General features: G+C 41.4%; 3 protein-coding genes across 3 annotated transcripts; 2 read left to right on the top strand and 1 right to left on the bottom strand.

Moving 5' to 3' along the window:
• The first annotated feature begins 1,018 nt into the window (after positions 1 to 1,018).
• Positions 1,019 to 3,935, top strand: LOC146566768 (TIMELESS-interacting protein-like). The gene is made up of 3 exons (XM_085286446.1): positions 1,019 to 1,036; positions 2,409 to 2,556; positions 3,015 to 3,935. The coding sequence occupies exons 2-3, from the start codon at positions 2,421 to 2,423 to the stop codon at positions 3,107 to 3,109; spliced, it is 231 nt and encodes a 76-aa protein (XP_085142572.1). The 5' UTR covers positions 1,019 to 1,036; positions 2,409 to 2,420; the 3' UTR covers positions 3,110 to 3,935.
• Positions 3,936 to 4,098: 163 nt separating this feature from the next.
• LOC146566767 (TIMELESS-interacting protein-like) lies at positions 4,099 to 7,513 on the top strand. The gene is made up of 4 exons (XM_085285813.1): positions 4,099 to 4,136; positions 4,299 to 4,374; positions 4,683 to 4,805; positions 4,892 to 7,513. The coding sequence occupies exons 1-4, from the start codon at positions 4,099 to 4,101 to the stop codon at positions 4,976 to 4,978; spliced, it is 324 nt and encodes a 107-aa protein (XP_085141939.1). The 3' UTR covers positions 4,979 to 7,513.
• A 3,125-nt stretch (positions 7,514 to 10,638) lies between these two features.
• LOC146566766 (DIS3-like exonuclease 1) lies at positions 10,639 to 21,580 on the bottom strand. The gene is made up of 9 exons (XM_085286450.1): positions 21,323 to 21,580; positions 19,211 to 19,303; positions 18,840 to 19,128; positions 16,174 to 16,409; positions 14,836 to 14,990; positions 14,482 to 14,660; positions 14,246 to 14,391; positions 13,411 to 13,582; positions 10,639 to 11,837 (listed from the first exon to the last, which is right to left on the bottom strand). Exons 1-9 carry the CDS (start codon positions 21,559 to 21,561, stop codon positions 11,520 to 11,522), a joined length of 1,827 nt encoding a protein of 608 aa, XP_085142576.1. The 5' UTR covers positions 21,562 to 21,580; the 3' UTR covers positions 10,639 to 11,519.
• Between the last annotated feature and the right edge of the window lie 1,146 nt (positions 21,581 to 22,726).

Here is a 22,726-nt window from a genome sequence, read left to right as displayed (position 1 = left end):
GAATTTTTTTCAGGTGAATTTTTGCAGGTGAATTTTTTTCAGGTGAATTTTTGCAGGTGAATTTTTGCAGGTGAATATTTTTGCAGGGAAATTTGGAGGATAAAAATTCAGTGTCATAAATTCAATGTCTAAAAATACTTGAATTCTGATGATACTATATTTCTTCCATAGATATCCGTGCTCTCTGTTTATTAATAAAAGCCAAACTTCATTAATGGTAAGTGACAGAGATCTGATGAGTTCTTGCTGGTTTGTATCCACAGGAGGATACAAGCAGCTGCTTCTGTTTGCAGTCACCGTGCACCAGTGTTGTGTTTAATTGTGTCAGTGTTCATTTTTAAACACGTTTTTTAAATCAAATGTTTATGTATACATCAAGATTAATGTTCCAAACAAATGACACTGTACAGCAAATACATACATAGACATGTGCAGCAAAAGGAATCCGAGAAGATGTTTAACTTCTAAATGTTTAAATTGTTTGTTTTATATCCAAAGTCTGTCAGTTTGAGTGATTAGTCAGCAGCAATAACAGGGAATGACAAAGTGACACAACATGACCGTGGGTCTGATTTTTCTGGTAAACTTGTTTAGCAGCCCACTGGAGACGGATACCCTGTTCTTTGAACTTTAATACTGGACAGAAAATCGTCTCCTTCCAGAAACAAAGGGTAGCATTAGAACTTGTGTGAACAGCAAAACAATGTAGAAGATTTCCTTTTGTGTCTGTGTTGTGTCTAGGGCTGCCACGATTTGTCGACTAGTCACGATTACGTCGACTATCAAAATCGTCGATGACTGATTTAATAGTCGACGCGTCGTTTGAAGCTTTGTAAGATCCCAAAAGACGCAGGAATAAGTAGCAGGATTTAAGAGTGTAATAACGGACTGAAACAGAAGATGGCAGCACTGCATGTACAAGGATGCCAGCTGCCGTTAAACCCCGAAGAAGAAGAAGAAGAAGAAGAAGAAGAAGCAGCTGTGTCCCAGAATTCATAGCGCGGCCCAGCTCAGTTTACAACAATGGCGGCAGCTAGTTAGTTTTAATATTACTCTTATTATTCTTTCTGGGTCACAAAATAAACGTTTAACATATTTTCAGCTGAGAATGTAGCTGTGTAAACCTCAAATATCGGCTCAGTTTATCAGGACACCACATATTTTCAAAAGCGCTCCGACGTTTTCAGAGTCGTCTGTTACCCACTAGCTCAATAGCTAGCCGGGGGCTAGGTCACTAGCACGGTGAGAACACCGGACTCCAGGCAAATTGTTTTCAAACCCACCGCCGTCTTTCGCTACTCAGGTTAAATATATATGAGTCACTTAGATAAATTAAAAATGTTGTTGTTTGGCTTTTTTTTTTTTTAGTATTTTATTTGTTCCTGAGTAAATCGGTTTGTCTGAGATTAAAGTTATAGTTTTTACACAGCTGAATAAACGTCAAGCAGACAGCTGATTATCAGAAGTGTGAGATGCTGGAGAATATACTCTGGTGTCCTGTTATATTTTAGATAGCAAGGAGTTTATTAAACTTCACCGAAACAATCTGCAAATTTCATTAAAATTGAATAAACTATCATCTTGTCTTTATTTTTAGTTAGCACCTTAAAAGCTTAAAGCTGTAAGCTAATGATAGTTATATAAGAGCATATGCTGCATGGTGCAATAAGCTGTAGTTTTACGTCCAGTGGATGATGATCTGATTAGTCGACTAATCGCATAAATAATCGGTGACTAGTCGACTATCAAAATAATCGTTTGTGGCAGCCCTAGTTGTGTCACATCATTTTGGCTCAAGAGTTTACTTTATTGCTATGTTTGTTTTTTGCTATTTTATTACTACATTTGTATTGTGCAGCACTTCGGTCTGCCAGGTGTGTTTTTAAAGTGCTATATAAATGATGATGACGATGATGCTTACGGAACAGCTGAAAGACTTTAAAACAAACCTGTTACTTTAATGATATTTCTGTGGTACTACAGAGTCCAAAAGAAGTATCGCAGTAATAATTCATCCAAATTGTAACTTTTAAATGTCATTATCAGCCCAAAGGTTCACAACCAGTTCATCCCTGATAGAATGTAAATATATACAAATCTATAAATTGTATTATGTATATAACTGTGAAACAAACATAATGGACCATTAATGTATCATAATAGTACATTTCTGAATTTGGGGTATAATTCCAGGTGGGATGAGTGTCTGTACAGCTCCTCCTGTTGATGTAAAAAAAGAAAAAAGTAAATGCCAGTTTTTTTTAGGTTTTCATGTTGATGTTGTAACACAGTAAAGAATTACTCTTACAGAAATAAATGTCATTTTTTCAACTTGCAGTTAAATTCATGTAACTTAATGCTGATGCTGTTGACGACTGGGGCTCACACGTCTTTTACTTTGTCTCCAGGACCGACTCACCATGGTTGACCCACAGGAAAATAGCCCGCAGGACATTCCTGACTATGACGGCATAGAGGATGAAGCTTTCCCCCCACTCCCACCACCACACTCCCCAGGCCGGGGAGGCCAGGAGGAAGGAGACCCTTTTGCAGATGGTAGATGCTGCTGTGCTCTTACAGGATTACTATGAGGTCTTTAAGATGTGATGATTCAGAACTTTGTATTTTAAATTCATGATTTAATGAAGAATCATAGAAAAATAAGATTCAGGAAAAAAGGCTAATGTGGGAGAAATACAACCTCTCATAGTCCTTCCACAAAGCTTTTTGGAACAGCTTGATAATAATGAATTTGTTAGTTCAGCCTAGAATTAACAAATGCATGAACTGGTTTTTCAGCATCTCTCTGAGACTGGATGTTTCTAACAATAACAACACACATGTTTTTGTTTGCGTGAGCAAATGAAACCTATCAGATACTGTTCAAACCAGCACATTTCTTCTGTAACCTCCAGTCTATAATTTGTCTGGATTTAAAGATAAGCTTGAAGTTTGCCACGCTGCCAACAGAATGAGTTAGAAACACATCCTGTTGTCATGTGTTTTCAATGCAGGAGATGAAGGTGAGGTATCACAGCTGGCTGATGTCCCTACTGCTAAAAGGAGAGGCGTGAAGAGACCCCAACCCAAGCTGGACTCCCACAGGTAGCAAAGACATTTATATCACGACAGAGGGTTGAAATGCATTAAAATGCGCATTTAAATAGGAATTTGATGTCATCTTGTGTGAGCTGGGACACAAGGAGGCCAAAATCATTGATTGACGTGTGCAGACTGTCAGTGTTGCAGCCAGGTTGAACACGAGTCTGTGACTGCACTGGTTTTTATCACCGTTTCACTAATAATCGTGCACAGAGGCTCAGAGACACACTGACACACAGAGTTGTTGCAAATGTTTGAAAACGTAAGTTTGTGGAAAGAACTTTGCACAAAAAAAGTGATGTGATATTATCTGAGTGGCGACACCTGTCGTTTCGCAGAGTACTGCAGCGTCTTCTTACGCTTTAGCGGCGGGTACAAATGACTGCATCTGTGTGATGATGGTGCAGCTTCACTCTGCCAGTCATTTAAAGAAGAAAGACTCTAACACCATTGTTGTTTTCATCATTTGGATGGGCAAAATTCCCAGACTGAAAATTGTCAGAGCGTTGGAGACATCCCTGGATGTGTGTGAGAAAGATGTTTCCAGTCTCTGTACACCTATAGTGTGAACCTGGTTAGTATTGCCAACCATAAGTCAGGCTCGTTCCCAGTAGTCTCCCAGTGGGTGTTCCAGTGGCACTCCTCTGTTACTGTTCTGTTCACAATGTTCCTGGACAGAACTAAGTTATACTAAATCAAAGGATGTTAAATAAGCTTTTAAGTAAGAACGTCGATTATACTTAGGATAAAACTTGCAAGCTGTATTAAAGAAAAACATAGATTTTCATTTGATAAAATATTCAAATTAATTGCAACTTTGCTATATATATATATATATATATATATATATATATAGCAATTTTTTATTTTTAGATGGAGAAATTTGACTATTTCTCATTATACTGCCTTATGTACAAACAGGTAGGAAAAGAAAGGTTGTGGGCACCCTGAAAACCAAACACCCCCCCCCCCCCAACAAGCTACTGCCTTCTGAACATGGTACATCTGAAGGCACTGACATTTCCATTCAGAGGGTCTGTCTGTGTTGGCCCTGTGACAGGCTGGCGACCTGGCTGCTGGGATGGGCTTCAGCCATCCACGATCCTGAATTGGATAAGCCAAATACGCCTGGATGTGCTGCTAACCCTGCTTGTAATCCATTAATGGTTTAACTTAGTCTTAATATTTTTTCCCAGGCTGATATCAGATCGAGGGCTTCCAGCTCTGGGCACTCTCTTTGACAATATCCAGTTCAAAGGCAAAGGACACGAGGTAGGATATGATAACATCTGTCCCACCAATTACCAGATGTGAATGAACATTGGTTTTTGAGCTAAATCTGTTTGGCCTGTCAGCTTTTAATTAGATGTCCTAAATTTGGTTTGAGACTAAAAGGTCAAAAGTTGCCCTTTCTGTCGTGGTCAAAAATGAGTGAGGGGAACCAGAGGTTGGTTTACCAAATTAAGATGTCTTTTGTTCCAATGACTGGAAGTCATTTTTTAGTGGGAAGAAGAAGCGTCCTATCACACACAGCCCTCTTTCATATCACTACTCGCTGTTTTTGATGTTTGCCCCATTAGGCTGCAGACCTGCGGCTGCTGATGCAGAAGATGGAGAACTGGGCCCACAGGTTGTACCCCAAATTGCAATTTGAAGATTTTATTGACAAAGTGGAAAGGCTCGGCAGCAAAAAGGAAGTGCAGGTGAGAGGAAGCAGTAGAATATTTCCTGCAAGCGTGTGGGATTCCTAATGTTCAGAATTTGTAATTTTTTACTCATTCTTCTATAGACATGTCTTAAACGAATACGACTGGACATGCCCCTGACACATGAAGATTTTACAAGTACAGATGGTAAGAAGAAAAATCATTACTGATGGGGATACGGTGGACTAGGGCTGTGCGATATGACCAAAGTCTCATCTCCCGATATAAGAATTCTATCGTCCGATAACGATATAAATCACAGAAATGTAACATTTTCTGTCAATTCTGTGAATCTCGACTTGCGTGAAGTGTTTCCAGCTGCGCGTCATGTAGCTGGAGTCGAGTGTTTTAACCGATGCATGAAACGACACATTTTTAGACAGAAGTTGTAACGGCGCCGTTTTCTTTGTGAGTATTTATTACACGGCGTGCTGCGGGGGAAAGCCTGTTCTAACGTTTGAGTCTAAGGTTTATTTTTTAGCACCTGGCGGCTCTGTTTTACTTCTCATCCGTAAACACTCTGCTCTTTCACGTGATTCCGTTTATTTTGAAAAGCCTCAACAGGATCTTGAGCTTTATTCTGAAAGGTTTATGTGGAACATAAACAAGCGGACACGCGATGGTTTTACCGTCGTTGTTGCTAACGACAACGCATAAAAACAGGCGCTTGTCCGTCCGTAGTGTGGTTATATATAAGAGAAAGAGAGAACTTTACTACAGTGACATCAGAACCATGAAGAAATATTGCCGTAAACAGTTTATTTTGCGACACCACGAAACAAACGATAGCGTAAAATGAAATAGACGTTTTTGTATATATCGTTGTATCGAACAGCCCTACGGTGGATTCACACCTGCAGGTGCACATAGGAAATACTTGCCATATTCCACAGGACTTAATTATCAGCACTGCTTGAAATTGTGTTCAGGTGCTGGTGACGAAGAGGTACAACGTGAACTGGAAACATTTGGGGATCCTGATCTGTTCAGCAGAGAGAGTTTTATTAATGCTCCCCAAGGGCAGATTGCCGAAGCCCTCGCTCCCCCACCTACTCCCTCTCTGACCGAAGAGCAGCAGAAACGTATTGAGCTGAACAGACAGCGGGCCCTGGAAAAGAGGCGCGCACGCCAGCAGCAAATTGGTAAGAATGGCAAAAATGTATCATACAGCTGGGACACAATATAACAGAAATAATTAATGATTCTGCTACAAAACATCCAGCGAAGGTTCATAAGGATCATCTAGCTTCATTGGTGTATTAACTTTATATGAAAATACAAAAAGCAAAACATTGAATGTACAGTATATTGCCAAAAGTGTTTGCTCATCTGCCCCCACACTCATATGAACTCGAGTGACATCCCATTCACGACGTCCGCCTGTGCAGCTATATCAGCTTCAACTCTTCTGGGAGTGTTTATGGGAGTTTATGACCATTTGTAAGGTCAGACACTGATGTTGAAGGCCTGGCTCCAAATCTCTGCTCTCATTCATCCCAGTGGTGTTCTGGTCAGGACTCCCATGCCAGAGTTCATGTCTTTGTGGACCTTGCTTTGTGCACTGGTGCCCAGTCATGCTGGAACAGGAAGAAGCCATCCCCAAACTGTTCCCTTAAAGTCGGGAGCCAAAATGTCTTTGCATGCTGAAGCATTAAGAGTTCCTTTCACTGGAACGAAGAGACTGAGCCCAACTTCTGAAAAACAACCCCGCACCGAAATCCCCCTGCCACCAAACCTGGAGCTCTGTTGTCCTGGCAACTGCTAAGTTGACTTGTCTATCGGCTTTCCAGATTGAGAACTGTGATCCGTCGCTCCATAGACTGCATCTCTCCTGTTCTAGAGTCCAGTGGCGGCGTGCTTTACACCGCTGTGTCCCATTGCTTTGCGTTGCACTCTGTGATGTAAGGCTTGGACTACAGCTGCTCGGCCATGGAAATGGATTCCACGAAGCTCTCTGTGCACTGTTCTTTAGCTAATCTGGAGACCACGTGAAGTTTGGAGCGATGGACTCCACAGAAAATTAGCAACCTCTGTGCGCCTCAGTATCCACTGACCCCCACTCTGGGATTTTACGTGATCCACCACTTGATGGCTGAGTTGCTGTCGTTCCCAAACACTTCCACTTAGTAGCAGCAGTCTGCATGCCTAGGTGCTTGATTCTATACAGCTGTGGAAGTTACTGGATCACCTGAATTCAATGATTTGGATGATGGGTGGTGAGTGAATACTCCTTACAATATAGTGAAGTGGATCTAGTGTATATATCCACCAGAAACCCTGAAGGTCGAGTGACGAGTTCCCGTATTGCACAGTTCGTCCAAACCACCAGAGATTCCTCACATTAGTGTGGAGTTTGGTAATAAGAGGCAAAGCATGTAGAAAACATTGATTTCTTTACTGCCTGTCTGATGTCAGCTTCAATTAGGCGTAGTATTTTTGTTTTTGCCTTACACTTGTGATCCAAACTGTTTTTACTTCCTCTTTAGTTAAAGCGGAGCCAGCTGTCTGCGATCTATTGTCTACAAATCTTTAACAGTGACATTAAATCGTTCTTCAGGGTCCTCATTTACCGCAGAAATGATGTAATGTGATTTAAATGAGACCCATAGAAAAGAAAATGACCTGTTGATCGGTCTCTATTATGAGCCTTCACCCATAAAAATGTGTTTACAGTTTATAACACTAGATGGTGATATGAGACCGTTTCCATTGTATTACCCGAGCATGATTTACTCATCGACTTTAAACTTTCACATTTTAGTCATTAGTCCTCCTTAAGAGGAGCCAATCCACCCCCCCCCCCCCCCCCTTTTTTTTTTCTGTCCAGTATAGAAACTAAACAGCTGACATCATTCGGGTAGTGTAGCTTCCAGAGATCTGAAGTTAACGTGAACTCTGGAGGGCAGTCAAAAGCTTAATTTTTTATAATGCAACATACTATTATTTACATACATATTATTTTAATAAGCAGTTTCAGGGTTCGTGCTGTTTTAATGAGTGTTCGATGGAAAACGACACTGAAGGAATTTGTACTCTTGAGTCACATGACAGTAAATAATTTCGAGTATGTGTACATAACACAGGCTAATGTTTAAAACTATGATTATTATTTTGCTAGCTATCAAACTATCTGGAGAAATGATTGAAATGCACTGAGTGTGATAGAGTACGGCAGTGCTAGCACAGCAGTTAGTTATGGCATGGTGATTTATGCAGTGTGCTTTAAACTTGGCTAACATTACTTAGCAGTAGCAGTAATATTAGTGACTTCACTCAAGTGAAAGCTTTAATCGTTAGTCCGACACTTAACTAGCCAACTTAAGCCTTAAAGAAAAACTGGTAAAAAGAGGGACTGATGCATGTGGGCACAAAGAAGCCATTTCTTGTGCTGCTGAAGTTCCCTGGCTTTCATTCAAAATGTGTTTATCGTGAGCACCGACACATTAAACCATTTAAAAATTATAAATGGCTTTAAGCTCACATTGATGCCTGTGGGGCTCTATCAGCCACGGAGACGACAGACACATTTTAGTGTTTTAATGAATGAATGTTTCATACTTTAAGGCTGCCTGTTTATTTAAGGGAGATGAACAATACATTATTATTTGACATAATTCTATGACAGGTGATGGACTGAATAAATAGATTTTAGGTCGATGTTTGTGCCTTTTTAAAGTCTTATATGTTGAATTGAACTGAGTGTGTCATCTGTTCAAAGCCTCCCGTCAGTGCTGTTCTCCATGCCTGTCTTACTGTACATGGTGTTATTAGCACAAACACTTTAAAGCTGATCATTTAGGACTGTAACAATAATCCAGAGAGCAATGTAGTCAAACATCTCACAGTTAGTTTTATTGGGAATGAACTTTGACCTGTTAGGCCCCCAGGGCTTTTCTGAGCTTCCTGCTCGAAAATGAAGAGGCCAAAATAAATGGAGTATTTCTCTGCAATTACAAACTCTGTGTAAACAGTCTTGGTATCAAAATAAAGCTAACGCTTGTGAGCTGTCATCAGAGGGGTAAATATTACTGCAGATGTTACTATGTCAAAGTTACTGGGACTCAAACATAGAAAAAAATGATTATTTCCCTCACCTAATTTTTAAAAGTATTTTATAGCTTATATGCTATAAAATATACTTTGGGTCACATTTAACTCCAGAAAATCATAAATCAAAATATGGATGTTACCTGTCCACAGATTCATGGTGATGTAACTGCTCTTTTAACTGTTTGGTGTTTGTAGAAATGGTTTACAGCTGAGATTCAGAGGCTTCTGTGGACACTCATGTCTGCACTTATATTTCTGACCTCGTGTTATAACCGATTAAATGTGATCTCCTCTCTTTTCCCCCATTTTTGGTGGTGTGGGTGCTTAACTAGTTAAAGTACCAAACATCTGTCTCCTGTTGTTGTGTCACGTAGGAAAGAAGCATCAATATCTGATGAGCAGACTTGTTCATTTGTGCAGATTTCTTCTTTTGTGTGGTTGTTTTTTCCAAGTGGAGATGAGCATCTCTAACAAGTTGATTTGTTCACATTTGCACATCTGCATTTTTGAGAGAAATGAGTTTTTTGAGTTTGTGCACTATATGCATATAAGACAACCATTTCCTTTTTCAGTATTTTTGTGTGGTGCATTTTTCTCTGTTTTAACAAAAGAGGAACAAAGAACATTTAAGTCAACCTAAGACGATTTGTTTTAATTTTTACATGGTCTTACTGAGGTGATGCAAAGTGGAACATGCAAACTGTTTTTTTGGTAATGTGCTGGAAAAGCTTGATAATGGACCTTGAAAGTGCTTAAAGTGCTTAAATTTGACCCTGAACAATGAGTTTGAACCCTGCAGTTTACAGTTTCATTTTTCATTATCTCAGCTTTGCCTGTCTTTTATAAATCGTAGTAGACTGAGTGTGTCTGTGTTGACTGAAACCATCACTGTTTCTAATTCTCAACCCTTTCAGGCCCTTCAGCCTCTCAGACTGCTGACATGTTAGGAGACAAACCTCCAGCTGCATCCTCACCAAATGTCATCAAAGGTTCTACTGATGGAGATGAAACTGTAGAAGATCCTGACCTCGAGCCTTCCAACAACACCTCCACGCAACAAACCAGCCCGCTTCCCCCCAAAGACTCTGAGCCCGCTGAGGCTGAGACCGGCCTCAGCCCTGAGCAACAGCTCAGCAACGACTGTGTAGAGGGGGATTAAAGTTCACGTGCAGCAGTTTCTGCTGAAAAGCTTTGGCAGTGAGCAGATTTAAAGGTTTCCCAATGTTCGTGCCTGCTCATTCGAGTAATGTTGTGCATTTCTGGTGGTTTATATCTTGAGCACATGTTCCTACTGTGACGTCAGCTTTGGGTTAGCAAAGACATTTATAATCAATGGAAATAAATGTTTTTCTTATTTTTAAAAGTCCAAATCCTAAACGTATTTACCATGTGTTGGTATCTGTTACAGAAAAATATTTGAACTGATCCACAGTTCCTGCTCTGATGCATCTTCTTTCTCCAGTTTCACTATTGGCAGAATTTTGGTTGCAAACATGTTTCTATAAAAGGCCTCTGTGTGTGTGTAGTATGTGAGCTGTCAACTGACCATCACCCTCTTCCAAGCATTAAGTGCTCGTTCAATTATGAACAGTTCTTTCTTAAGCTACTGCAGGGACATGAAACGCAACACGATGAAGTGGCTCCATCTGCGCTAATGAAAACACCATTTTTAATTACAGGCCACTGCACACATATTGAAATAGTTATGTACAGTTCATATTTCTGTTGGTAGTTCTAGAAAACAATCTTAAAATCCACAAACCAAAAAACACTTCTGATTATTTACCAGTTCAAACAATAAAAATGTCCTTGGTGTTGGTGTCTTCTATACAGGCTCTTGATATACAAACTATAAGATAAATACATCCTAGTTTTATACATCCCTTCCAACACAACCAACCTCAGGTGTGTTCATTACTCTACGGGTTTATTTTAAAGTCTGCTAATGAGTGACATGAAGTTTTATCAGTCCGGTGACCTGTCCAGGGCGTATCCTGCCTCTCACCCTATGACAGCTGGGACAGATTCCAGGACGTGCAGAAGAAAATGGACGAGTGGACGTTTTATCATCTCCAGAACAATACTCGTGCTGGGTTTTGTATGAAGTGGTCACAGGTAGTACAATATGTGTGAACTCACCAAAAATGGTTCTATAACACAAGACATTTAATTTACACAAGACATTGATCCCACCAGTGAGATATTGAGATCACTGGTGCTGAGAGAAAAGCCTTTTGTTACCAGACTTCTTTAACCTGCTGCAGTTGACTAGTTTCCTGCAGGATTGAACCACATTTGCAGTGAGTACTAGGTCTTGTCAAAGTAACTGCTGACACTTCACTGGCATTAACACGTTCCCTATCCTCCTTACAACTAAGTTTAACTTGATGTGATTTTAAAAACTAACTTTTACAAAACGTATCCACTGATTCGGTTTGACTCTGGTTTCTAAAAAGATGGCGGGACATGTTTTTACTTAATATTGTGTTTGCTTTCCTGTGACTTCACACACTCGTGTGGTTTGTCCACACACAATCTGGAGCTACAAGAATGACCTGGATGACTCAGCACGAGTGATCTTCAATGATCACCGTTCTGTTAGCGCACAGCGTGCAGTTCTCACAAGTGTCTGCTTGGAGGTAAAGCTGGGCTACAGCGTTTCTATGCTGTTGTTGCCGGGAGGCGTGAAGCCCTTTCCAGATCCATCAGAGCCAACTCTCTGATTTCTTCCAGAATAGAGTACAGACTGGGAGTTTTGCTCTGACGAAACTCTCTTTCCTCTTTGGAGAGTTTGGGGCGCCGGGCTGTCTTCTCCTGAGCCAGCGCCTCTTCATTCTGACGCACCACCTCTTTGACCAGCTGACTGCGGCCCTGAGGGCTGGGCTGCTGGGACTTGGCACTGTGGTGAGGCTTGTTGCTGATGACCTCGAGGTTTAGACGGTCAGCGTGGCAAGTTGAAGAGTGGACAGAAATACGAACCTGAAGAGAGCAGAGAACGTAAGTCACAGTATTCCTCAGTTCGATCACTACACAGTAATGGCACCTACTGAAAATAGTCTAATGGAATGCTATGCAAAGACAGGCCCACTTAAGGTTTGTGACGTAATATATAACAGCAGTCCTCTCAGCACTGTGCGCAGCGTCACAGCTAAGTAGACAGTGGTGTAGAGTGGAGAAGTTTCCGACTGTGCCACAATTTTGTTCATAAATAGGATAAATTGGATACGTATGTTACACACACGTATCCAATGTAACAAACGTTCATCCATCCGTACACGAACTTTCTTTACTGTGCTTTCTAACATTCACACGACGTGGAGACTGGAGCAGAGGGGGAGAAAAACATTCATTAACACTGTGACCTCGGTCAAGTGTCACAGTGAGGTTGTTGTTTTGTTGATTTGTTTGTTGAATATCATCATCATCTCTTTGTTTGATATGATCATAGCTTGACAGCAGTCAATGCTGTGGTGGACAACTTGTGTTTGGGCTAATGTTTCTTTCTATCTTGTTTTGGCCACATGTGTCATCCATCATCATCCATCAGTAAGCTATGTTGTTAGCATTGCCTTTGCCCTTTGACATTTATGACCCCAGGATAAGTCCATGAAAGAAAGAAAAGATGTTGATAACAGTGGAAGCAGCAGTACTCTGTCACTTTTTCATGTCTTAAAGCCAAAGATGTGAGAATAACACACCGTTACTTCAGTTTCTTTTTGTTAGCTAACCTTAGGGTAATGTTTCCTGCTCTTTTTGCTTAAATCACATGCACTTATTCCTCACAATCATCGTGTGTAACATGCCTGAACTTAATATAACTTGACGCCAGTGATGGGCAGCAATGCATAATTAGATTACTTTTTTCAAGTAACGAGTAAAGTAAGGGATTACTGTTGCAAAAAAGGTAATTAGATTACTGTTACTGTCCCGTAAACACGCTGCTCTACTGTGTTACTAAACCGTGAGTTTGTTTGCAAGAGTGTCTCATGACAATGACATAAGTGCATGCGACGTTTGTGGTAACAAACGTGTGCAGAGCAACAATGGATCATTTATCGAGTGCGAGAGAGAGAGTGCGACCGTGCAGCGTTTAAAGGCGTTTATGTGAAAACAATTACCGCCCACTGTCATTTTTTATCTCCCTTTACAAAAAGGTTTGTGTAGAAACGCCACAAACTGGAAGCATTACATTTCTTGTCTTGGAGGAGAGCCTCCCCCCCCCCCCCCCACACTTATGTTTTTGTTTTCATATAATATTTAAAAACAATAAACTGAATAACTTTAAATGATTTATTTTCAGGAATCATTTTCGTCTCATTCATCTTACTGACGTTTTGTTACCTTGAGATTAGCTAACAAAGCAGCAACCACACAACACTTTATCACAACAAGATCATAAAACGTCTCTTAATGTTGGACCACAAAAGATCCAGTAGTCGTATGAACCTGTGATTCATATACACTCATGCATATATATTTGGAATCGTCGCCTTTAGGCGCTGCATTGCTGGAAACCTTCTAAAATGATTGATTAGCGTTTTCTGTGACTTACGGTGATGTGGTCAAACAGTTTGAAGGTGGAGGTGCCACAGCTGGAGGTGGTGGTAATGCGGTCCGGGTATTTTCGCACAGTGCCACCCTGCCAATCACAGCTGCCGTCCTGTCCCGCTACCACCACCAGGCCCTCTTTGTTCTTCAGATACACAGGCCCCCTCACACCATACCTGTGAACAACATGGCTGTGGTCAGAGGCAGCCTTACTTACTCAGTGATATTACTCAACCTGCTTTGCGCCCTGTGATTTTAATCATTACATGGATTCTACAGCCTTCTCAAAATGACCACAGGTTACATTTTAATAAACTGTTAATATTGCATATCCCTGTAACACCACAAGCATGGAGAACACTGATGTTATTAAATTACACTTTCCTTGCAATAAACAAGCAGCAACCTCCAGAGGTTAGCTAAGCTAACGTAGAAGTGCCACAAACACAAGGCTGGCTCCAAAGCACCGTCCCTCCCCACAGACTCAACTTCAGCAATGCAATTAACTTATTTAAAGCCTGGTAGAGAAAAGATTCGGGGTTTTAGCCGATTTTCCCTGCTCACAATAAATGTTTAAGGAATTAGTTTAGTAAATTTATACAATTTAAAACTCATTTTGAGGTTTTTTAAGAGAAAATAAAACTAGCGTGTATACTGTTAAATATACATTGATTAGCGTGCAATTACATCTTCCAACAAATTCATTCATTGTCATAAACTTTGAATTCGTCTATTAAAAATACACGAGTGGTTGGCCGTCTGTGAGCTGCTGTACAGCTCCATTAAACAAAGGAAAAGAAGAAGACTGCAGAACAAAACACAGGACTGAAGGTTCTTACTCTGGGATAAACACCAAGACACCGTTGTCTCGAATGGAGTAGACAACAGCGTCAGCCACACAGCACGGGTCTGTCTGAGGGTCTCGTTCTCTGAAAAACAGACACTGAAACAGTGCTGTGGATTGCATTTGGGCTGCCTGTGCTGCCTGCAAATGAAACACAGACGTCAGCACAGCTTCTGTTAATAGAGTAAGAGGTGAATCATTGAAAAACACAAACAATAAAACACCCCTGACCCTGTTCTTGCTGTTGACATGGTGAGCCATTTCCTCCACTTCTTTGTTACTGGCTGGTGCTTTACCAGATACAACGCCCCTCTGCATGTGCAGGGCTGCGGTAAGAAGGCGGTGCACGACAATGTCTGCGTACCGACGGATGGGTGAGGTAAAGTGTGTGTAGCGATCCAGAGCCAGACCTACGACAACGAAGCAAATATCAGCACGTTAGCCTTCTTTCTAGTTCTCAGTCGAATAATTCTTCACAAACAACAGACGTTGGACAAGTGTGTGCAGACGTGTGATGGATGGACTGACCCACAGTCACACTGAAACTCTAGTGCAGCCAATAAAAGCTGTGCAGCGGTATCGTACCATAATGGTAGTATTGGTCTTGAGGATGAGCACCAGTGGAGAAGTACAGAGCCTGTGACATAGCAGTGGTGGCCATCATTCTGAACAACCTGTTCACCAAGGGGTCCTGTGGGTCCACAGCTCGGTCCAGTGAGGCAGCTAAAGCCTTGTTGGACCTGAAGGAACAGAGCCAGAAACCAGGGATGAGTGAGGCCTCTCATCTCAGCAGTCAGTGACACAAAGCTACTTGCATCACCATGTCTCTTGTCCTGGGACCGGTTCTGCTGTTGGTTTAACCCCCCCCCCCCACAATCCTCCAACCGCACATTCATATTTTGTTTTCAAACTCCATTGCAGTTCATTCCACGCCTCAGATCCTCAGACCTTTTGTAAACAGTTAAACAAATAAAAGTTAACTGTAATAGATTACAGGTTGTAATTAAATAAATCACTGCCTCTTTTAAAAAACAGAAAAACAAACCATCTTTAATTATTTGAGTTGTTTGTTTTGTTCCCGTGTGAGAATATTCAACACTGCTCTCTGTGCAAAACGGGTTTAAAAGCATAAACAGCTGTGGGATCCTGTTTGTCCGGGATTTGAACCGGGGAACAAACTGCGGCAGGATCAGCGTTGTGCCGAGGTCGGCATCGCCGACAGCATGTGTTCCCCCTGCGTGGCGAGCGTTCGCTGGGCACGGAGTGTGGATCCAGGTTACGCCGCCTCCATTACAAACAGTCAGACGTGGAAGTAGTGATGTTTTAGTTTTGTAAAAAAGTGAAACCTGAGTGTCGTTACATTACCATTCAGTTTAAGGGTTACAACAGAAAATGAAATATTTATTGTCCTCTCGTGGTATCAGGCGGGATTATTTTAACAAACGAAGGACATTTTGCCTGATAATTATATTTATCCTGTAACTTTACTGTGTAAAGAGCTAAAACCTCCAAAGTTTCAGGAGTAGTTAGTCGTTATAAGAAGTGTTTGTGAACTGAAAATCAAGAATGTGGGATCCTGTTTGTCCGTGATTTGGACAGCCCAGCGTGTGCTCCCGACGCAGGGGAAACTAATTCTGTCGGGGAGACCGACCTTGCCACGACAGCTGTTGTGAAGCTGAAGCCAAAGGCAAGATATGCTTCATCATATGTTCTAGTCTTTGGTTTGGAAGCATATTTGGCTTCAACCTCAACCTGAGCTGAAGGAACATGTCTTCTTCTTGTCTGACTGCTCATGTGACACCTGAGTGTGTCCCCGTGTTATCAAACATTTCAGGTTCACACACTTGTGTGTCTGAACATGATGTGCGTTGGACTACAATATGCATTTCCTCAGTTTCTATACTGAACAGTCAAAAACATTACCTGGTGTCAATGGTGAAACCTTTGGCCTTTGCAGTGTCCACCAGCTGGTTGAATAGCTCCTGTTGTGGTGGTGGGTGACACCTTAGAAGGGCCTGGTTGGGGAAAGCTTCCTGGATCTTGCGGGCCACCCAGTGGTTGGCGTAAATCATGCACTCTGCCACGGTCTCATGGACCTCCAGGGGCTGACGAGGGACCAGGGCCGTAATGTTCCTCTCCTCATCCAGCTGGGCACCCACCTGAAAAGGGAAAATGCTTCTAACGTGACTTCAATGAAAAAGAATATGAAAATGCATCAGTGGGCCACATTTTACTACAGTTTACTTTAACTCAGTTGAACATGCACCATTCCACCGGAACAAATGCTGCACGGAGAACCAAATGTGAATGAATCTCAACCTGAAAACAGTCTACCGTCTTTCCTATGTTCACCTCTCTATCATACCAGTAAGAACACATATCCCTAACAGGCACACAGCTCTGCTCATGGGCACAGAAACTCCACCGATCTGCTGTTCATGCTTTTTGTTTATAGTGGACAGCCAATCAGAGTTTAAGTTAGCTCAAAGGAAATGTGCCTTAAAGAGAGAACAAAACTTTTCTCAGACTAAGGATGAACTGAGGGGACCCAAAGTACTTCAGCAGGAACCAAAAGAAGCCAGAAAGTTTGGATTTGAACAGTTTTGGCCATTTTATATAATAGATCAAGATGAAACATCTGTTGTCCTTATCCTTCAGGACAACTGATGTTTCACCAGCGGTCAATAATCCAGCTTTGTCAAGATAAGAACTTGATTTTTGGGTGGCAGCTCAATCATTAAACACACTTTTAGAAATATATTGGTTTTTCCACTATCCCAGAAGCAACCCGAGAGAATCATTTTTACTTCATATCAATATTCTGTGTGCGTACAGCCATAACAGGAATGCAATAACTGAATAATAAATAAATCCAAGACATCCTATTAGAGAGCATCTTATAGAACAACAGGAATTGTCCATATGAGGTTTTAACAGATGGCCGACCAGCCGCTGTAGATAAATGGCTGTGATCTAATGTGAAAACTGTCAGTGGTTTCACAGTGGAGTGCTTGGTTTCTTTATTCCAATATTCTCACTGAAATGACTTTCTGATAAAATGTTTTCTGCTGAGGAACGTGTTCTGCTTAGACGCCTGATTTTAAAAATAACGTCTCTATTAGACCGTACTATAATTTATTATCGATGAAAAGAAATATATGGTATCCATCTGTAATTCTGTAAATAACACAGCAAAAAACCAAACTAAACATAAAGACCTGGAAGACTCCTGCGTCTAAATTCATTCAGTTATTGTACTGAGTCCTGAACATGTTAGAAATATGGTATCTAAGCAGATTCTTACTCTGGATGGCATTACCTTGGCCTCCAGTAACGCTGTGAGGAACCTTGGAGTCATGTTTGACCAGGACATGTCCTTCAATGCACATATTAAACAAATATGTAAGACTGCGTTCTTCCATTTGTGCAACATCTCTAAAGTTAGAAATATCCTGTCTCAGAGTGACGCTGAAAAACTAGTTCATGCATTTATTACTTCCAGGCTGGACGACTGTAATTCATTATTATCAGGATGTCCAAAAAACTCGCTGAAAAGCCTTCAGCTGATCCAAAATGCTGCAGCAAGAGTCCTGACAGGGACTAGAAAGAGAGAGCAGATTCCCTTCATTGGCTTCCTGTTAAATCCAGAATTCAAAATCCTGCTCCTCACATACAAGGTCTTAAATAATCAGGCCCCATCTTATCTTAATGACCTTGTAGTACCATATCACCCTATTAGAGCACTTCGCTCTCGCTCTGCAGGCCTACTTGTTGTTCCTAGAGTATTTAAAAGTAGAATGGGAGGCAGAGCCTTCAGTTTTCAGGCCCCTCTTCTGTGGAACCAGCTTCCAGTTTGGATTCAGGAGACAGACACTATCTCTACTTTTAAGATTAGGCTTCAAACTTTCCTTTTTGCTAAAGCATATAGTTAGGGCTGGACCAGGTGACCCTGAATCCTCCCTTAGTTATGCTGCAATAGACCGTGGCAGCTGGGGGATTCTCATGATGACGCCGAACATCATCATCACCTCTTTGTCATCATTATCACTGACTACATGTTTATAGACCAATCTCCATTTAATCATTAGTTATCATTAATCCCTGGCCCTTTTCCACAGGTGTCTTTTGACCTGATTTCCTCCCCTCGGCTGTATGAAGTGTTTCGGGGTGACTGATACTGAATTTTCTAACCATGATGTCATCTGACAAAATGACCAAACACAGAGGTTAAGTCAAACTTTCACTTAGACAGAAGCTTAGAAGGGAGAATCTTCTGCAGCTGAAATGTGCGAGAAAGATAGTGGTTCCAGTTTTTAATGTGCAGAATGGATTTCTCTCCACTGAAGCTATGTGCACGGTTTACTTTGTTTGATTCACTTCAGATTCATTGAATCATTTTGTGTCGTATGTTAGACGTCAGTAGTGACGATGTGTTAGGGTTAGACACTCAGCTATAACATGCTTACGCTTTCAATTAAGAACATGAACCTTAAATGTTTGCAGTCTTTATTTATATAGTCTTACTGTTAAGTACACACATTACCAAAACACACAAAATACTCTATGAAGATACAAGAAACCAATCATACCTCCACTCCTTCCAGCTCCAGCGCTCCTCCTCTGTCCCTCTTTGCCCGAAGATGTCTGGCTACATGTGTGAGCATCTCAAGTGCCTCAGTGAGTTGAGCTAGCTTAGAACCCTTTTCCTGAGGACCCAGGTTGGCCAGTTCCGCTACCTCAACCTGTTCTCCGTTGAGGAGCGCCTGAGCCAGCTCGTAGTGGAGCTGATAGGAGGAGCGGATGAGTGTACGACCATACCAGACCTCTTGGACTTCAAGGGATTCTGCGTCAAGCTCCCAAAGCACGCTCATTGCATACCTGAATTTGAAAGTGTCAGTTACACAACTAGCATGCATTTTAAGCATATGAAAATGAAACGTGTGATGGGAAGTCTACTAACCTGTCAGCACCTCCCAGCAGTGAGCAAAGGTCTGCGCTGAGAATAGCAGGCAGCATGTCGTACCTGCGGTCTGCCAGGTAGTAGGTTGTAGCCCTTAAGAAGTGACATAATAAATATAAAAAGGCAATGAGATCAAAGCAGCAGCTTTATCATCTTCTTTCTAATCAAAAGTGAGACATAATTTGAAAATAAGTACTAAATATTCAGAGTTTGTTCCACCTTTGTCATTTTCATCCTTCTGTTTATTAATAAGTCAGGAAGGATGAAATAAATAAGCAAAATGTTTTTCTTATGATTTAATAAATATTCCCCATTTTCTGAAATAGAATTTAAGGCTTCAAACCACAATCATGAGATTTTAATTTACTTCTTTAAAGTGTGGAGGCGAGCTGGACAGGTGGGTGATCTGCACGCTGCTTTGTGGACAGCTATGAAATGTAAAATGGAATTTTAGAGTAAGTCAGAGAGAAAGCAGAGGACCAAAACTACATTAAAAATCACAACATAAAAAATATATAGTAAGATTTCAGTATTATTTTATAAGTGCACGTTGTTAACAGTCTACACGGAGTTTCTCTCCTCACTCGGCTCTCAATCATCTTCTGTACATGCTGCTGCTGCTGCTGCTGCTGCCTTTAAAAAACGACATGCACTTCATGGACCTTCTTACTAATTTATCTGCAGACTACACTTTATCAGATACATTTTATTAGCACTGGGTTAGACACTTCTGCCTTCTGAACACTCCTTTCTTCACTTCCAAGACTCAACAAGGTGCTGAAAGAATTCCGTAGAGATTTTGGATTATAGCGAGATTACACCGAGATGACAGCAGAATGCATTTGCTGCAGATTTGTCGGCCGTTCAGCTGTGACACAAATTTTTTTGGGCTGCTTCCCTGTCACATGGTGTCATCGCTGCATGTTCCCAGGAAGGAAAATTTGTGGAGATCAAGTGCAAGCATTACTTTTGCAGCCCCGACCTTCACTTCATTTACTGCAGATATTTTAAACTCAGTTTTATTCATTTGTACAATACAGCACAAAATAAATAAATAAATCAGAACATGTGCATATATCTGGACATAAACACAGATGAATATCTTCTTGTTCTATTACTGTGGTTCAACTGTCTTGTACCATCATCCTCTTTATTAATAAGATGCACTGAAAGCCAATTATAGACAAACCATTAACATCAGGTACTCAAGGTCACATGCCATCATGTGACCTCCGGTGTTTTCCTGACACCCGTAACTGTACAAAGGGGATCTGAAAACAAATGATGTGTGACACACTGTTCTTTACTTCTACCACTCAGTAGAATAAAACTAATTTAGTTGGAAGCGGACTCATTTTTCCTTTTTTTGCTGCATGACCTTCTGGTTGAATGTTGTGTACAAGTATGGCTGCCATGTCCCGTAGTAATATATGTTTATGAAGGCCACAGTGAAAATCACTCAGGCTTTCCCACAGCGGAAACATTCCCCTGTCCTGTTAATGGCATCGTACTCAAAATGAGCACAAGTTCTTCGTAACAACATGGACCACTGTGTTCTGTGTGTAGCAGTTCTCTACTGTGAGAACCCCAACCACCTTTTAGCACGACCAGCATTCGTCCATTCGCACACATATTCATACAGCGCGTTAGTCTATACCTTTAAGCATTTTCTCTCACATGCACACTCACACTAACGGATGCATCCAGGGAAATTTGGGGGTTAAGTATTTTGTGCAAGGTGACTTTAACATGAAGCCCGAAGGCATCAGGGATTGAACCAACAACGTGCTGACCATTGGTTCAATTCCTGGTGCCAGTGATACTTTCAAAGCCATCATGGACCCTGTGAAGTCCTTCTACATGTGATTAAATGATAGACATTTAAGGCTTAATGCTTCACATCAGACACGAGCCTTATTTAAGGTGGCCCTCTGTGTTATTTATAATTGCGCTACAAGGCATGCTGCTGATGCAACATTAATTCAGGCAACAACTTTCTTGCCTCTTTGTACTTCTGAAAGTTCCTCTGAACACTTATGCAAGATGCTGTAATTTTCTTTTATCCTTTTATATCCCACCTACTCTACCCAACCACTCCAACCAGTTCCTCACCTTGAACGTGCCTCCAAGTCTGTGAGCGAACCCTCTTTGACAAAGTGAGTGACATCAGCAATGTGAACTCCCAGCTCCAGCCTTCTGTTGGGGAGCTTGTGTACAGACAGCGTGTCGTCTACATCTTCACAGCCGCGTGGATCGATGCTGAACACCAGGCGACTGTCCCTAAGATCCCGCCGCTCTGCCACCTCAGAGGGGTCTACCGTCCACGGCTTCTCCAGAGAGTTGACCGGCATCTCTCTCAGCTGATGGCAGACGGACAGGCACAGCTAAACAGCCGCATAGTCTTTTGAACTTTTCACATTTTGTTATGATTCTATACAAAACATTAATAATAATAATAATAATAATACATTTTATTAAGCGCCTTTCAAAACACTCAAGGACACTTTACACAAAGACAAAGCAAAACAGTGTTTCACTTTCAGTTGCTCCCTTGTCACAAGGGGTCACCACACCTGATAGCTCAGCATCTTTTGATACGGCAGAGTTTTATACCAGATGCCCTTCCAGGCACAACCCTGATTTGTATCTCCGGTTGCAATCGAACCAGTGACATTTTGCCTGCAAGCCAGTGTGTAAACCACTGATGAAAAAAGGAAAGAATGAACTATTCCACATATTTAATGATTCTTTAATATTTTGTTGATTTGATAATAATAATAATAATAATAATGGATTGGATTTATATAGCGCTTTCCAAGGCACCCAAAGCGCTTTACAATGCCACTATTCATTCACTCTCACATTCACACACTGGTGGAGGCAGCTACAGTTGTAGCCACAGCTGCCCTGGGGCAGACTGACAGAAGCGAGGCTGCCATATCGCACCATCGGCCCCTCTGGACAACAATAGCTATATTGCAATCTTTAAAACCTTTGGTTACTATGGTAACTCTCTGATAACCAAGCACTCTCTGATGTGACCAATCACAGAAGCTCTACTGCCACCCCCTTTATAACATAAAAAGTTATGAATGATGTTCCAGTCTATGATAGTGGACTCATCTGTGCTTGTCCTTTGTTACAGCCCATTGCAACCCTTACACTCCTTACAGTGGAAATGCAGTTGTCTTCAGGTGTTGCCTAGGTTTAACTGCCGATTGTCTACACCTGGTGAGGTGTGGCTAAAGGCGTTCCTGAAGTGGTCTAGTCCAATCACCTTCTCCAGGCCAATCAGCATTCATGCTGTGTCCTCGGTTATTCTTCCTTGTACACGCCTCATCTCATCACTCATGCTCCATTCAACCATTCCACCACCAGCTTCCAGGCTCTCGGGGCTCCTGCTCTAATCCTTTTCACAGACGGGGTTCTGTTCCGCTGAGATAGGCCATCTGAGTCTAACGGCAAATCACCTGTTTAAATTCTGTTCATCAGTAAATCAATTTCATTCTTTCAAAT

This window comes from Mchenga conophoros, linkage group LG9 (assembly GCF_057382185.1).
Source record: "Mchenga conophoros isolate Kocher_MC1m ecotype Shallow Benthic linkage group LG9, M_conophoros_male_GT1.1, whole genome shotgun sequence".
Taxonomy (NCBI): domain Eukaryota; kingdom Metazoa; phylum Chordata; class Actinopteri; order Cichliformes; family Cichlidae; genus Mchenga; species Mchenga conophoros.
The sequence above is the reverse complement of the archived record's forward strand: the minus strand, read 5'-3'. Positions and strand labels throughout refer to the sequence as shown.